At 53.0% G+C, this 15,590-nt stretch overlaps 1 protein-coding gene across 1 annotated transcript in view; it reads left to right on the top strand.

Moving 5' to 3' along the window:
- The window catches only part of LOC132390123 (stAR-related lipid transfer protein 3-like), a 105,894-nt gene that overhangs the window by 26,060 nt on the left and 64,244 nt on the right, over positions 1-15,590 (top strand). The window contains exon 3 of the mRNA XM_059962718.1: positions 5,006-5,240. Coding sequence (XP_059818701.1) covers positions 5,006-5,240 — 235 coding nt within the window. The remainder of the gene's footprint in view (positions 1-5,005; positions 5,241-15,590) is intronic.

Raw genomic sequence — 15,590 nt, 5'->3', positions numbered from 1 at the left:
CTCCCCAGTCACCACGGGCTCACCTTCGCCGCTGAGCAGGCGGGAAGGGCTCTGGGGAAAGTCGGACCCCAGGACGGCCGTCCAGCGGCCCTGACCTTACACAGCACGAAGACCCCAGAGAGGCTGGTCCTGGCTCGTCTCTGACCCCTGGTCAGGTCACCCCTGCAGCTCGCCTACCGGGAGCACGTCGGAGTTGACACAATCCTGACACGAAGCTGGGCGGCAGGGTGACGTGTGATGAGGATGTTAGGAGAATGCAGGGTGACTTGGATAGGCTGGGTGAGTGGGCAGATACTTGGCAGATGGCGTTTAATGTGAATAAGTGTGAGGTTATCCACTTTGGGAGTAAGAACAGGAAGGCAGATTATTATCTGAACGGTGTAGAGTTGGGTAAGGGAGAAATACAAAGAGATCTAGGAGTCCTTGTTCATCAGTCACTGAAGGTGAATGAGCAAGTGCAGCAGGCAGTGAAGAAGGCTAATGGAACATTGGCCTTTATTACAAAGGGAATTGAGTACAAGAGCAAGGAAATCCTCTTGCATTTGTACAGGGCCCTGGTGAGACCACACCTGGAGTATTGTGTACAGTTCTGGTCTCCAGGGTTAAGGAAGGATATCCTGGCTATGGAGGAAGTGCAGCGTAGATTCACCAGGCTAATTCCTGGGATGTCTGGACTGTCTTACGCAGAGAGGTTAGAGAGGCTGGGCTTGTACACGCTGGAATTAAGGAGATTGAGAGGGGATCTGATTGAAACAGATAAGATTATTAAGGGATTGGACAAGATGGAGGCAGGAAATATGTTCCAGATGCTGGGAGAGTCCAGTACCAGAGGGCATGGTTTGAGAATAAGGGGTAGGTCATATAGGACAGAGTTAAGGAAAAACTTCTTCTCCCAGAGAGTTGTGGGGGTCTGGAATGCACTGCCTCGGAAGGTAGTGGAGGCCAATTCTCTGGATGCTTTCAAGAAGGAGCTAGATAGGTATCTTATGGATAGGGGAATCAAGGGATATGGGGACAAGGCAGGAACCGGGTATTGATAGTAGATAATCAGCCATGATCTCAAAATGGCGGTGCAGGCTCGAAGGGCCGAATGGTCTACTTCTGCACCTATTGTCTATTGTCTACCTGCTGAACCAAGCTGACTCCCATTTGGTTAATCTGGGTGGCAGTGTGAGGATGGTGTTGTTCGATTTCTCAGCCCTCACTGCTGGGGGAAGCGCTCTGTGTTGGCACTTCAGTTGCATCCTGGATAATGGACTACCCGACCGGCAGGCCACAGTTCCTGCAGCTTCAGAGCTGTGTGTCAGCCGAGGCTAGAAGCAGCACTGGGGCCCCATTCTCTCCCTTCCTGTCTACCCTGTGTACCTCGGGCTTTAGATACCACACACCCCGAGTCAAGTCATCTGCAGAAACTCTCTGCGATGGCTGGGTGTGTAAAGGGAGGGTGAGTACGGGGCCCTGCTGGAGCACTTTGTCAAGTGGTGCGAGCTGAATCATCTGCAGCTCAACATCGGCAAGACAGAGGAGACGGTGATGGACTTTGGGAAGACTGGGCCTGCACTGCTCCCTGTTACTGTGAGGACGTGGACGTGGTGCGGACCTACAAGTACCTGGGGGGGGGGGGGGGGCACGTGGATGACAGACGAGCGGAGGCTGTGTACAAGAAGGGCCAGAGTCGCCTCCACTTCCCAAGGAGACTGAGGCCCTTTGGAGTGTGCAGGGCTCTCCCTCACACGTTCTACCGGTCCGTCGTCACCCGGTACGATCCTCCACGCGGTGGCGTGCCGGGGCAATGGCATCGATTTGGGTGATTCCAACAGGCTCAATACACTGATCGTAGAGGCCGGCTCCGTTACGGGAGTCAAACCGGACACACTGGGGGCAATGGCATCGACGCGGGTGATACCAACAGGACGGGAGTCAAACCGGACACACTGGGGGCAATGGCATCGACGCGGGTGATACCAACAGGACGGGAGTCAAACCGGACACACTGGGGGCAATGGCATCGACGCGGGTGATGCCAACAGGACGGGATTCAAACCGGACACACTGGGGGCAATGGCATCGACGCGGGTGATACCAACAGGCTCAATACACTGATCGGAGAGGCCGGCTCCCTTACGGGATTCAAACCGGACACACTGGGGGCAACGGCATCGACGCGGGTGATACCAACAGGACGGGAGTCAAACCGGACACACTGGGGGCAACGGCATCGACGCGGGTGATGCCAAAAGGCTCAATACACTGATCGGAGAGGCCGGCTCCGTTACGGGAGTCAAACCGGACACACTGGGGGCAACGGCATCGACGCGGGTGATGCCAAAAGGCTCAATACACTGATCGGAGAGGCCGGCTCCGTTACGGGAGTCAAACCGGACACACTGGGGGCAATGGCATCGACGCGGGTGATACCAACAGGACGGGAGTCAAACCGGACACACTGGGGGCAACGGCATCGATTTGGGTGATACCAACAGGACGGGAGTCAAACCGGACACACTGGGGGCAATGGCATCGACACGGGTGATACCAACAGGACGGGAGTCAAACCGGACACACTGGGGGCAATGGCATCGACACGGGTGATGCCAACAGGACGGGAGTCAAACCGGACACACTGGGGGCAACGGCATCGACACGGGTGATGCCAACAGGACGGGAGTCAAACCGGACACACTGGGGGCAATGGCATCGACACGGGTGATACCAACAGGACGGGAGTCAAACCGGACACACTGGGGGCAATGGCATCGACGCGGGTGATACCAACAGGACGGGAGTCAAACCGGACACACTGGGGGCAACGGCATCGATTTGGGTGATACCAACAGGCTCAATACACTGATCGGAGAGGCCGGCTCCCTTACGGGAGTCAAACCGGACACACTGGGGGCAATGGCATCGACACGGGTGATACCAACAGGACGGGAGTCAAACCGGACACACTGGGGGCAATGGCATCGACGCGGGTGATACCAACAGGACGGGAGTCAAACCGGACACACTGGGGGCAACGGCATCGATTTGGGTGATACCAACAGGCTCAATACACTGATCGGAGAGGCCGGCTCCGTTACGGGAGTCAAACCGGACACACTGGGGGCAACGGCATCGACGCGGGTGATACCAACAGGACGGGAGTCAAACCGGACACACTGGGGGCAACGGCATCGACGCGGGTGATACCAACAGGACGGGAGTCAAACCGGACACACTGGGGGCAACGGCATCGACACGGGTGATTCCAACAGGCTCAATACACTGATCGGAGAGGCCGGCTCCGTTACGGGAGTCAAACCGGACACACTGGGGGCAATGGCATCGACGCGGGTGATACCAACAGGACGGGAGTCAAACCGGACACACTGGGGGCAACGGCATCGACGCGGGTGATACCAACAGGACGGGAGTCAAACCGGACACACTGGGGGCAACGGCATCGACGCGGGTGATGCCAAAAGGCTCAATACACTGATCGGAGAGGCCGGCTCCGTTACGGGAGTCAAACCGGACACACTGGGGGCAATGGCATCGACGCGGGTGATACCAACAGGACGGGAGTCAAACCGGACACACTGGGGGCAACGGCATCGATTTGGGTGATACCAACAGGACGGGAGTCAAACCGGACACACTGGGGGCAATGGCATCGACACGGGTGATGCCAACAGGACGGGAGTCAAACCGGACACACTGGGGGCAATGGCATCGACGCGGGTGATGCCAACAGGACGGGAGTCAAACCGGACACACTGGGGGCAATGGCATCGACACGGGTGATGCCAATAGGACGGGAGTCAAACCGGACACACTGGGGGCAATGGCATCGACACGGGTGATGCCAACAGGACGGGAGTCAAACCGGACACACTGGGGGCAATGGCATCGACGCGGGTGATACCAACAGGACGGGAGTCAAACCGGACACACTGGGGGCAATGGCATCGACGCGGGTGATGCCAACAGGCTCAATACACTGATCGGAGAGGCCGGCTCCCTTACGGGAGTCAAACCGGACACACTGGGGGCAATGGCATCGACACGGGTGATACCAACAGGACGGGAGTCAAACCGGACACACTGGGGGCAACGGCATCGACGCGGGTGATGCCAACAGGCTCAATACACTGATCGGAGAGGCCGGCTCCGTTACGGGATTCAAACCGGACACAGTGGAGTAGAACAAAGGACCCCGAGGAAAACCCTGGCGATTCCGGCCAATGTCTCCCACCCCCTGCCCGCCACCTTGGCCGAACGGAGGAGCACTTTCAGTAACAGACTGAGACGACCGCGCTGATCCAAAGAGCAGGAAATGAGGGCAGTCTTACCCTCAGCCGTTAGGCTCTATAATGAGTCAACCCGTAGCCAGGGAAGTGGTGACCCCCCCCCCCCCCCCACTTCTGTCAGATTGTTTGTGGTAACTTATTTCTTTATTCTTTCTAACTTCTCTTCTAATATCTGTGCCCTCGTGATGATGCTACTGTGACACCGTAATTTCCTTTGGGATCAATGAAGTGTCTCATCTGTCTGTGAAGCCCCAGACTAATCAATCGTTCCCCATAACTTAGGTCCTCCAGCGCCCTGGTAAATACCCCCCCCGCACTCTCCCAGCCTAGTTTACATCTTTCCTGTGGGTAGGCGACCAATAGTCCAAGTTAGGCCTCACCGATGTCTGAAGTGACTTCAAGCCTGACGTCCCCTGCAGGACTTCAGGCCCTGATTGGATGCCAGCCGAGATTAACCCTGAGGCTGAAACTTTGCCTCTGAATTTGAACTTTGAGTTCGCCTAACTCTGGACTAACAGCGATTGAGGCCATTGTCAGATACTAATCTGTGACCTGCATTGGAAAAGAGCCTGATCGCGTTCACAGAGAGAGCCCTGGCGGTGATCGCGTTTCCCCCCGCCCCGATCGCACTGGAAGCAGACCTGAAGCTGGGGGGGGGGGGACACCCACTCCGGTTCTGACCGCCATTTCTTGTACCCCCCCCCCCCCCACAGCCCGCTTGCCTCGTCCCCGCCGGTGGCAGGAGGCAAGAGCATGGACCCGCTGGAGCAGAGCCTGCCAACCATTGCGTCCATCGACACCTCGTACTGGCGGTGCCAGGCCGGCCTGGGGGAGCAGTGGCCGGCCCCGGCACAGAGGAGGGCCATCTCAGACGTGCGCCGGACCTTCTGCCTCTTCGTCACGTTTGACCTGCTGTTCGTGTCCCTGTTGTGGATCCTGGAGCTGAACGTAAGTGGGGTTCCTCGGCCGGTGGTCTGGGGAGTGGGTGGGTGGCCTGGAACGCCGGCCGGCGCCGCTGGCCGAGATTCCCACGGGTCAAACCCCCCCGTCACCCTGCGGGGGAAGCATCAGTCACGGTCCGCGGGCCGCTCCCGAGGGAATTCCCCGTCGGACGCTCCATGATGGAGCGGTGTCAACTTCAATGTGGCCGTGTTTTCGGGGTCGAGCAGGCGAGGTTAGAGTCTGGTTCATGCTGAAATCATTTAAACTGCCTACTCGGGAACCATAGCCCCCTTCCCCCCTCTTCATTTCCTCTCCCCTCTCCCCCTCCCCTCCCCCTCTCCCCATTCCCTCTCTCCCTCTCCCTCTCCCTCCCCATCTCCCCCTCCCCTCCCCCTCTCCCCATTCCCTCTCTCCCTCTCCCTCTCCCTCTCCCACACTCCCTCTCCCCCTCCCCCTCCCCATTCCCTCTCTCCCTCTCCCTCTACCACTCTCCACCTCCCCCTCCCCCCTCTCCCCCTCCCCCATTCCCCCATTCCCCGTCCCCCATTCCCCCTCCCCCATTCCCCCTCCCCCATTCCCCCTCCCCCATTCCCCCTCCCCCATTCCCCCTCCCCTCCCCCGCGCTCCCTTCCCTTCCCCCGCTCCCCATTCCCTCTCTCCCTCTCCCTCTACCACTCTCCCTCCCCTCCCCCTCCCCATTCCCTCTCTCCCTCTCCCACTCTCCCTCTCCCACTCGCCCTCTCCCACTCTCCCTCTCCCTCTACCACTCTCCCTCCCCATCTCCCTCTACCACTCTCCCTCCCCTCCCCCTCCCCATTCCCTCTCTCCCTCTCCCACCCTCTCCCACTCTCCCTCTCCCACTCTCCCTCTCCCTCTACCACTCTCCCTCCCCATCTCCCTCTACCACTCTCCCTCCCCTCCCCCTCCCCCTATTCCCCTCCCCTATTCCCCTCCCCTATTCCCCCTCCCCATTCCCCCTCCCCATTCCCCCTCCCCATTCCCCCTCCCCATTCCCCCTCCCCCATTCCCCCTCCCCCATTCCCCCTCCCCCATTCCCCCTCCCCCATTCCCCCTCCCCCATTCCCCTCCCCCATTCCCCTCCCCCATTCCCCCTCCCCCATTCCCCCTCCCCCATTCCCCCTCCCCCATTCCCCTCCCCCATTCCCCTCCCCCATTCCCCCTCTCCCATTCCCTCTCTCCCCTCCCCCCTCCCCTCTCCCCTCTCCCCTCTCCCCTCTCCCTTCCATACCGCCTCCCCCAACTCCTTCCACACCTCACATTACCTTGACCCATCCGTTCTGTTCTGGGTTTAAAGATATTCAAACCTTAGCAATTAGCGCAATTCCACAGATTCACCACTCTGGTTAAAGAAATTCCTCCTCATTTCCATTTGAAAAGGACACACGCACCCCATCGACTCTATCTGTGTCCTCTGGTCCTAGACTCCCCCACTACAGGAAACATCCTCTCCACATCCACTCTATCTGTGCCCTCTGGTCCTAGACTCCCCCACTACAGGAAACATCCTCTCCACATCCACTCTATCTGTGTCCTCTGGTCCTAGACTCCCCCACTACAGGAAACATCCTCTCCACATCCACTCTATCTGTGTCCTCTGGTCCTAGACTCCCCCACTACAGGAAACATCCTCTCCACATCCACTCTATCTGTGTCCTCTGGTCCTAGACTCCCCCACTACAGGAAACATCCTCTCCACATCCACTCTATCTGTGTCCTCTGGTCCTAGACTCCCCCACTATAGGAAACATCCTCTCCCCATCCACTCTATCTGTGTCCTCTGGTCCTAGACTCCCCCACTATAGGAAACATCCTCTCCACATCCACTCTATCTGTGTCCTCTGGTCCTAGACTCCCCCACTACAGGAAACATCCTCTCCACATCCACTCTATCTGTGTTGTCTGGTACTAGACTCCCCAAATATAACCATATAACAATCACAGCACGGAAACAGGCCATCTCGGCCCTCCTAGTCCATGCCGAACTCTTAATCTCACCTAGTCCCACCTACCCGCACTCAGCCCATAACCCTCCACTCCTTTCCTGCCCATATACCTATCCAATTTTACCTTAAATGACACAACTGAACTGGCCTCTACTACTTCTACAGGAAGCTCATTCCACAGAGCTATCACTCTCTGAGTAAAGAAATACCCCCTCGTGTTTCCCTTAAACTTCTGCCCCCTAACTCTCAAATCATGTTCTCTCGTTTGAATCTCCCCTACCCTCAATGGAAACAGCCTATTCACGTCAACTCTATCTATCCCTCTCAAAATTTTAAATACCTCGATCAAATCCCCCCTCAACCTTCTACGCTCCAATGAAGAGAGACCTAACTTGTTCAACCTTTCTCTGTAACTTAATTGCTGAAACCCAGGTAACATCCTAGTAAATCGTCTCTGCACTCTCTCTAATTTATTGATATCTTTCCTATAATTAGGTGACCAGAACTGTACACAATATTCCAAATTTGGCCTTACCAATGCCTTGTACAATTTTAACATTACATCCCAACTCCTATACTCAATGCTCTGATTTATAAAGGCCAGCCTTCTTCACCACCCTATCTACATGAGACTCCACCTTCAGGGAGCTATGCACTTGTTATTCCTAGATCTCTCTGTTCCTCTGCATTCCTCAATGCCCTACCATTTACCCTGTATGTTCTATTTGGATTATTCCTGCCAAAATGTAGAACCTCACACTTCTCAGCATTAAACTCCATCTGCCAACATTCAGCCCATTCTTCTAACCGGCATAAATCTCCCTGCAAGCTTTGAAAACCCACCTCATTATCCACAACACCTCCTACCTTAGTATCATCGGCATACTTACTAATCCAATTTACCACCCCATCATCCAGATCATTTATGTATATTACAAACAGCATTGGGCCCAAAACAGATCCCTGAGGCACCCCGCTAGTCACCGGCCTCCATCCCGATAAACAATTATCCACCACTACTCTCTGGCATCTCCCATCTAGCCACTGTTGAATCCATTTTATTACTCCAGCATTAATACCTAATGACTGAACCTTCTTAACTAACCTTCCATGTGGAACTTTGTCAAAGGCTTTGCTGAAGTCCATATAGACTACATCCACTGCCTTACCCTCGTCAACATTCCTCGTAACTTCTTCAAAAAATTCAATAAGGTTTGTCAAACATGACCTTCCACGCACAAATCCATGCTGGCTACTCCTAATCAGATCCTGTCTATCCAGATAATTATTAATACTATCTCTAAGAATACTTTCCATTAATTTACCCACCACTGATGTCAAACTGACAGGTCTATAATTGCTATGCTTACTTCTAGAACCCTTCTTAAACAATGGAACCACATGAGCAATACACCAATCCTCCGGCACAAACCCCATTTCTAATGACATCTTAAAGATCTCCGTCAGAGCTCTCGCTATTTCTACACAAACTTCCCTCAAGGTCCTGGGGAATATCCTGTCAGGACCCGGAGATTTATCCACTTTTAAATTTCTTAAAAGCGCCAGTACTTCCACCTCTTTAATTGTCATAGGTTCCATATCTTCCTTACTTGTTTCCCACGCCTTACACAATTCAATATCCTTCTCCTTAGTGAATACCGAAGAGAAGAAATCATTCAAAATCTCTCCCATCTCCCTCGGCTCCACATATAGCTGACCACTCTGATTCTCTAAGGGGCCAATTTTATCCCTCACTATCCTCTTGCTTTTAATATAACTGTAGAAACCTTTCGGATTTACTTTCACCTTATTTGCCAAACCAACCTCGTATCTTCTTTTAGCTTTTCTAATCTCTTTCTTAAGATTCCTTTTACATTCTTTATATTCCTCGAGCAATTCCTTTACTCCATGCTGCCTATATCTATTGTAGACATCCCTCTTTTTCTGAGCCAAGTTTCTAATATCCCTTGAAAACCATGGTGCTTTCAAACCTTTAACCTTTCCTTTCAACCTAACAGGAACATAAAGATTCTGTACCCTCATAATTTCACCCTTAAATGACCTCCATTTCTCTATTACATCCTTCCCATAAAAACAACTTGACCCAATCCACTCTCTCTAAATCCCTTCGCATCTCCTCAAAGTTAGCCTTTCTCCAATCAAAAATCTCAACTCTAGGTCCAGTCCTGTCCTTCTCCATAATTATATTGAAGCTAATGCTATTGTGATCACTGGACCCGAAGTGCTCCCCAACACATACATCTGTCAGCTGACCTATCTCATTCCCTGACAGGAGATCCAACACTGCCCCATCTCTAGTCGGTACTTCTATGTATTGTTGCAAAAAACTATCCTGCACACATTTCACAAACTCTAAACCATCCAGCCCTTTTACAGAATGAGCTTCCCAGTCTACGTGTGGAAGATTAAAATCTCCCACTATCACCACCTTGTGTTTACTACAAATATCTGCTATCTCCTTACACATTTGCTCTTCCAACTAATGCTCCCCATTAGGTGGCCTATAATACACTCCTATCAGTGTTACTGCACCTTTCCCATTCTTCAATTCCACCCAAATGGCCTCCCTAGAGGAGCTCTCTAATCTATCCTTCCAAAGCACCGCCATAAGATTTTCTCGGACAAGCAATGCAACACCTCCTCCTCTGGCCCCTCCTACCCTATCACACCTGAAACAACTAAGTCCAGGAATATTTAGTTGCCAATCACACCCTTCCTGCAACCATGTTTCACTAATAGCTACAACATCATAATTCCAGGTATCAATCCACGCTTTAAGCTCATCCACCTTTCTTACAATACTCCTAGCATTAAAATAGATACATTTAAGATACTCTCCACCTCCTCCTCTCTTTCCATCCCTAATAATGCATTCAAATTTATTATCCTTTTCTTTCTTCTCCCCTACATCTTCGGGCTGAGCGCATCCCTTCTCCATCACCTGCCTTTCCTCCCTCACACACTGTCTATTTATTTGCCCTACTGGTGAACTAACCTCCCCTCCCATAGTTTCCTCAAATTGATTCCCGTCCCCCCATCTCACTAGTTTAAAGTCTGCCCTGTAGCCCTAGCAAACCTCCCCGCTAGGATATTGGTCCCCCCAGGATTCAAGTGTAACCGGTCCTTCTTGAACAGGTCACGCCTGCCCCAGAAGAGGTCCCAATGATCCACAAACTTGAATCCCTGCCCCCTGCTCCAATCCCACAGCCACGCATTCATCCTCCACCTAATTCTATTCCTACTCTCACTGTCGCGTGGCACAGGCAGTAATCCCGAGATTACTACCTTTGCGGTCCTTCTTCTTAACTGCCTTCCTAACTCCCTATACTCTCTTTTTAGGACCTCTTCCCCTTTCCTACCTATGTCATTGGTAACTACATGTACCACGACCTCTGGCTCCTCACCCTCCCACTTCAGGATATCTTGGACGCGATCAGAAACGTCCCGAACCCTGACACCAGGGAGGCAAACTACCATCCGGGACTCCCGATCACCTCCACAGAACTGCCTGTCTGAACCCCTGACTATTGAGTACCCTATTACTATGGTCCTCTTTCTTCTATCCCTACCCTTCTGAGCTACAGGGCAGTCCTCTGTGCTGGAGGCCCGGCCACTGTCACTTCCTCCAGGTAGGCTGTCCCCCCCAACAGTACTCAAACGAGTACTTATTGTCAAGGGGTACAGCCACCGGGGTACTCTCTAGTACCTGCCTCTTCCCCTTCCTGACCATGACCCACCTATCTGCCTCCCGTGGCCCCGGAGTGACCACCTGCCTGTAACTCCTCTCTATCACCTCCTCACTCTCCCTGACCAGGCGAAGGTCATCGAGCTGCAGCTCCAGTTCCCTAACTCGGTCCCTCAGGAGCTGCAGTTCGGCGCACCTGGTGCAGATGTGGACGTCCGGGAGGCTCGGAGACTCCAGGACCTCCCACATCCGACACCGAGAACAGCAAGCTGCCCTCACACTCGTACTTCCCGAATAACTGACAATAACAAGAACTAAAAGATAAGCCTACTGTGCCCTCTTCCGCCTAAGCCCCCTGAGCCCAAGCCCTACAATCTGCTCCCGGCTCACTCCGCTGGCCGCAAACGAAGCTGCCTGCTTCTTAAGGCTGCGTTCTTTTTATATCTTCCTGTCTTCCCAGGCCTCCTTCACGCGCCTGCGCAGTCCCACCTCTCAGAACTCCGATCTGAGACACAATTGGACAATTTGAAAATGGCCGCCGCCGCACTTCCTCTCAAATATAGGAAACATCCTCTCCACATCCACTCTATCTGTGTCCTCTGGTCCCAGACTCCCCCACTATAGGAAACATCCTCTCCACATCCACTCTATCTGTGTCCTCTGGTCCTAGACTCCCCCACTATAGGAAACATCCTCTCCACATCCACTCTATCTGTGCCCTCTGGTCCTAGACTCCCCCACTATAGGAAACATCCTCTCCACATCCACTCTATCTGTGCCCTCTGGTCCTAGACTCCCCCACTACAGGAAACATCCTCTCCACATCCACTCTATCTGTGCCCTCTGGTCCTAGACTCCCCCACTACAGGAAACATCCTCTCCACATCCACTCTATCTGTGTCCTCTGGTCCTAGACTCCCCCACTATAGGAAACATCCTCTCCACATCCACTCTATCTGTGTCCTCTGGTCCCAGACTCCCCCACTATAGGAAACATCCTCTCCACATCCACTCTATCTGTGTCCTCTGGTCCTAGACTCCCCCACTATAGGAAACATCCTCTCCACATCCACTCTATCTGTGCCCTCTGGTCCTAGACTCCCCCACTATAGGAAACATCCTCTCCACATCCACTCTATCTGTGCCCTCTGGTCCTAGACTCCCCCACTACAGGAAACATCCTCTCCACATCCACTCTATCTGTGCCCTCTGGTCCTAGACTCCCCCACTACAGGAAACATCCTCTCCACATCCACTCTATCTGTGTCCTCTGGTCCCAGACTCCCTCACTATAGGAAACATTCTCTCCACATCCACTCTATCTGTGTCCTCCGGTCCTAGACTCCCTCACTATAGGAAACATTCTCTCCACATCCACTCTATCTGTGTCCTCTGGTCCTGGACTCCCCCACCAGAGGAAACATCCTCTCCACATCCACTCTATCTGTGTCCTCTGGTCCTAGACGCCCCCACTATAGGAAACATCCTCTCCACATCCACTCCATCTGTGTCCTCTGGTCCTAGTCTCCCCCACTATAGGAAACATCCTCTCCACATCCACTCTATCTGTGTCCTCTGTTCCTAGACTCCCCCACTACAGGAAACATCCTCTCCACATCCACTCTATCAGTGTCCTCTGGTCCTAGACTCCCCCATGATAGGAAACATCCTCTCCACATCCACTCTATCTGTGTCCCCTGCTCCTAGACTCCCCCACTACAGGAAACATCCTCTCCACATCCACTCTATCTGTGTCCTCTGGTCCTAGACTCCCCCACTATAGGAAACATCCTCTCCACATCCACTCTATCTGTGTCCTCTGGTCCTAGACTCCCCCACTATAGGAAACATCCTCTCCACATCCACTCTATCTGTGTCCTCTGGTCCTAGACTCCCCCACTACAGGAAACATCCTCTCCACATCCACTCTATCTGTGTCCTCTGGTCCTAGACTCCCCCACTATAGGAAACATCCTCTCCACATCCACTCTATCTGTGTCCTCTGGTCCTAGACTCCCCCACTGTAGGAAACATCCTCTCCACATCCACTCTATCTGTGACCTCTGGTCCTAGACTCTCCCACTATAGGAAACATCCTCTCCACATCCACTCTATCTGTGTCCTCTGGTCCTAGACTCCCCCACTATAGGAAACATCCTCTCCACATCCACTCTATCTGTGTCCTCTGGTCCTAGACTCCCCCAATATAGGAAACATCCTCTCCACATCCACTCTATCTGTGTCCTCTGGTCCTAGACTCCCCCACTATAGGAAACATCCTCTCCACATCCACTCTATCTGTGTCCTCTGGTCCTAGACTCCCCCACTACAGGAAACATCCTCTCCACATCCACTCTATCTGTGTCCTCTGGTCCTAGACTCCCCCACTATAGGAAACATCCTCTCCACATCCACTCTATCTGTGTCCTCTGGTCCTAGACTCCCCCACTACAGGAAACATCCTCTCCACATCCACTCTATCTGTGTCCTCTGGTCCTAGACTCCCCCACTATAGGAAACATCCTCTCCACATCCACTCTATCTGTGTCCTCTGGTCCTAGACTCCCCCACTATAGGAAACATCCTCTCCACATCCACTCTATCTGTGTCCTCTGGTCCTAGACTCCCCCACTACAGGAAACATCCTCTCCACATCCACTCTATCTGTGTCCTCTGGTCCTAGACTCCCCCACTATAGGAAACATCCTCTCCACATCCACTCTATCTGTGTCCTCTGGTCCTAGACTCCCCCACTGTAGGAAACATCCTCTCCACATCCACTCTATCTGTGACCTCTGGTCCTAGACTCTCCCACTATAGGAAACATCCTCTCCACATCCACTCTATCTGTGTCCTCTGGTCCTAGACTCCCCCACTATAGGAAACATTCCTTCCACATCCACTCTATCTGTGTCCTCTGGTCCTAGACTCCCCCACTACAGGAAACATCTTCTCCACATCCACTCTATCTGTGTCCTCTGGTCCTAGACTCCCCCACTACAGGAAACATCCTCTCCACATCCACTCTATCTGTGTCCTCTGGTCCTAGACTCCCACACTACAGGAAACATCCTCTCCACATCCACTCTATCTGTGTCCTCTGGTCCTAGACTCCCCCACTACAGGAAACATCCTCTCCACATCCACTCTATCTGTGTCCTCTGGTCCTAGACTCCCCCACTATAGGAAACATCCTCTCCACATCCACTCTATCTGTGTCCTCTGGTCCTAGACTCCCCCACTATAGGAAACATCCTCTCCACATCCACTCTATCTGTGTCCTCTGGTCCTAGACTCCCCTACGATAGGAAACATCCTCTCCACATCCACTCTATCAGTGTCCTCTGGTCCTAGACTCCCCCACGATAGGAAACATCCTCTCCACATCCACTCTATCTGTGTCCTCTGGTCTAGACTCCCCCACGATAGGAAACATCCTCTCCACATCCACTCTATCTGTGTCCTCTGGTCCTAGACTCCCCCACGATAGGAAACATCCTCTCCACATCCACTCTATCTGTGTCCTCTGGTCCTAGACTCCCCCACTATAGGAAACATCCTCTCCACATCCACTCTATCTGTGTCCTCTGGTCCTAGACTCCCCCACTATAGGAAACATCCTCTCCACATCCACTCTATCTGTGTCCTCTGGTCCTAGACTCCCCCACTATAGGAAACATCCTGTCCACATCCAGTCTATCTGTGTCCTCTGGTCCTAGACTCCCCCACTATAGGAAACATCCTCTCCACATCCACTCTATCTGTGTCCTCTGGTCCTAGACTCCCCTACGATAGGAAACATCCTCTCCACATCCACTCTATCTGTGTCCTCCGGTCCTAGACTCCCCCACCATAGGAAACATCCTCTCCACATCCACTCTATCTGTGTCCTCCGGTCCTAGACTCCCCCACCATAGGAAACATCCTCTCCACATCCACTCTATCAGTGTCCTCTGGTCCGAGACTCCCCCACGATAGGAAACATCCTCTCCACATCCACTCTATCTGTGTCCTCTGGTCCTAGACTCCCCCACGATAGGAAACATCCTCTCCACATCCACTCCATGGAGGCCTTTCAACATACAAGAGGTTTCCATGAGATCGCCTCACATTTTTCTGAATTCCTGTGAGCAGAGGCCCAGAACCATCTTCTATGACAAGCCTTTCCATCCTGGAATCATTCTTGTGAACCTCCTTTGAGCCCTCTCCAGTGTTCGCACATCCCTTCTCAGATGAGCGGGCCAAAAAAAGACTCTGAATGAGGCCTCACCCGCGCTCAGAAGCCTCAACGTGGTAACGAGTTATAAGGGGAGGTCAAACAATCTTGTGTTGCTCTCTCCGGAGTGGCAGAGGCTGAGGGAAGATCTTTTAGAGTTTTATAAAGTTTCATATTGTAGTCCTCTTGACATGAATGCTAACATTGCATTTGCCTTCCTCGCCACCGACTCGACCTGCATTTGACCCTGCACGAGGACTCCCGAGTCCCTTTGCAGCTCAGATTTTCGAATTTTCCTTCCACTTAAATAGTCTGAACTTGACCGTACACTTCCCCGACACTGTACTCCATCTGCCACTCCTTTGCCCGTTCTCCTAACCTGTTCAAGTCCTTCCGTGGCCTCGCCACTCTCTCAGAACCGCCTGCCCCTCCACCTATCTCCGTACCTTCGGCAAGTCCGTCCTCCAAGC

The sequence above is a fragment of the Hypanus sabinus genome, unplaced genomic scaffold (genome assembly GCF_030144855.1).
Source record: "Hypanus sabinus isolate sHypSab1 unplaced genomic scaffold, sHypSab1.hap1 scaffold_778, whole genome shotgun sequence".
Lineage (NCBI taxonomy): Eukaryota > Metazoa > Chordata > Chondrichthyes > Myliobatiformes > Dasyatidae > Hypanus > Hypanus sabinus.
Note: the sequence above shows the minus strand (reverse complement) of the source record. Positions and strands in the feature narration are given on the sequence as shown.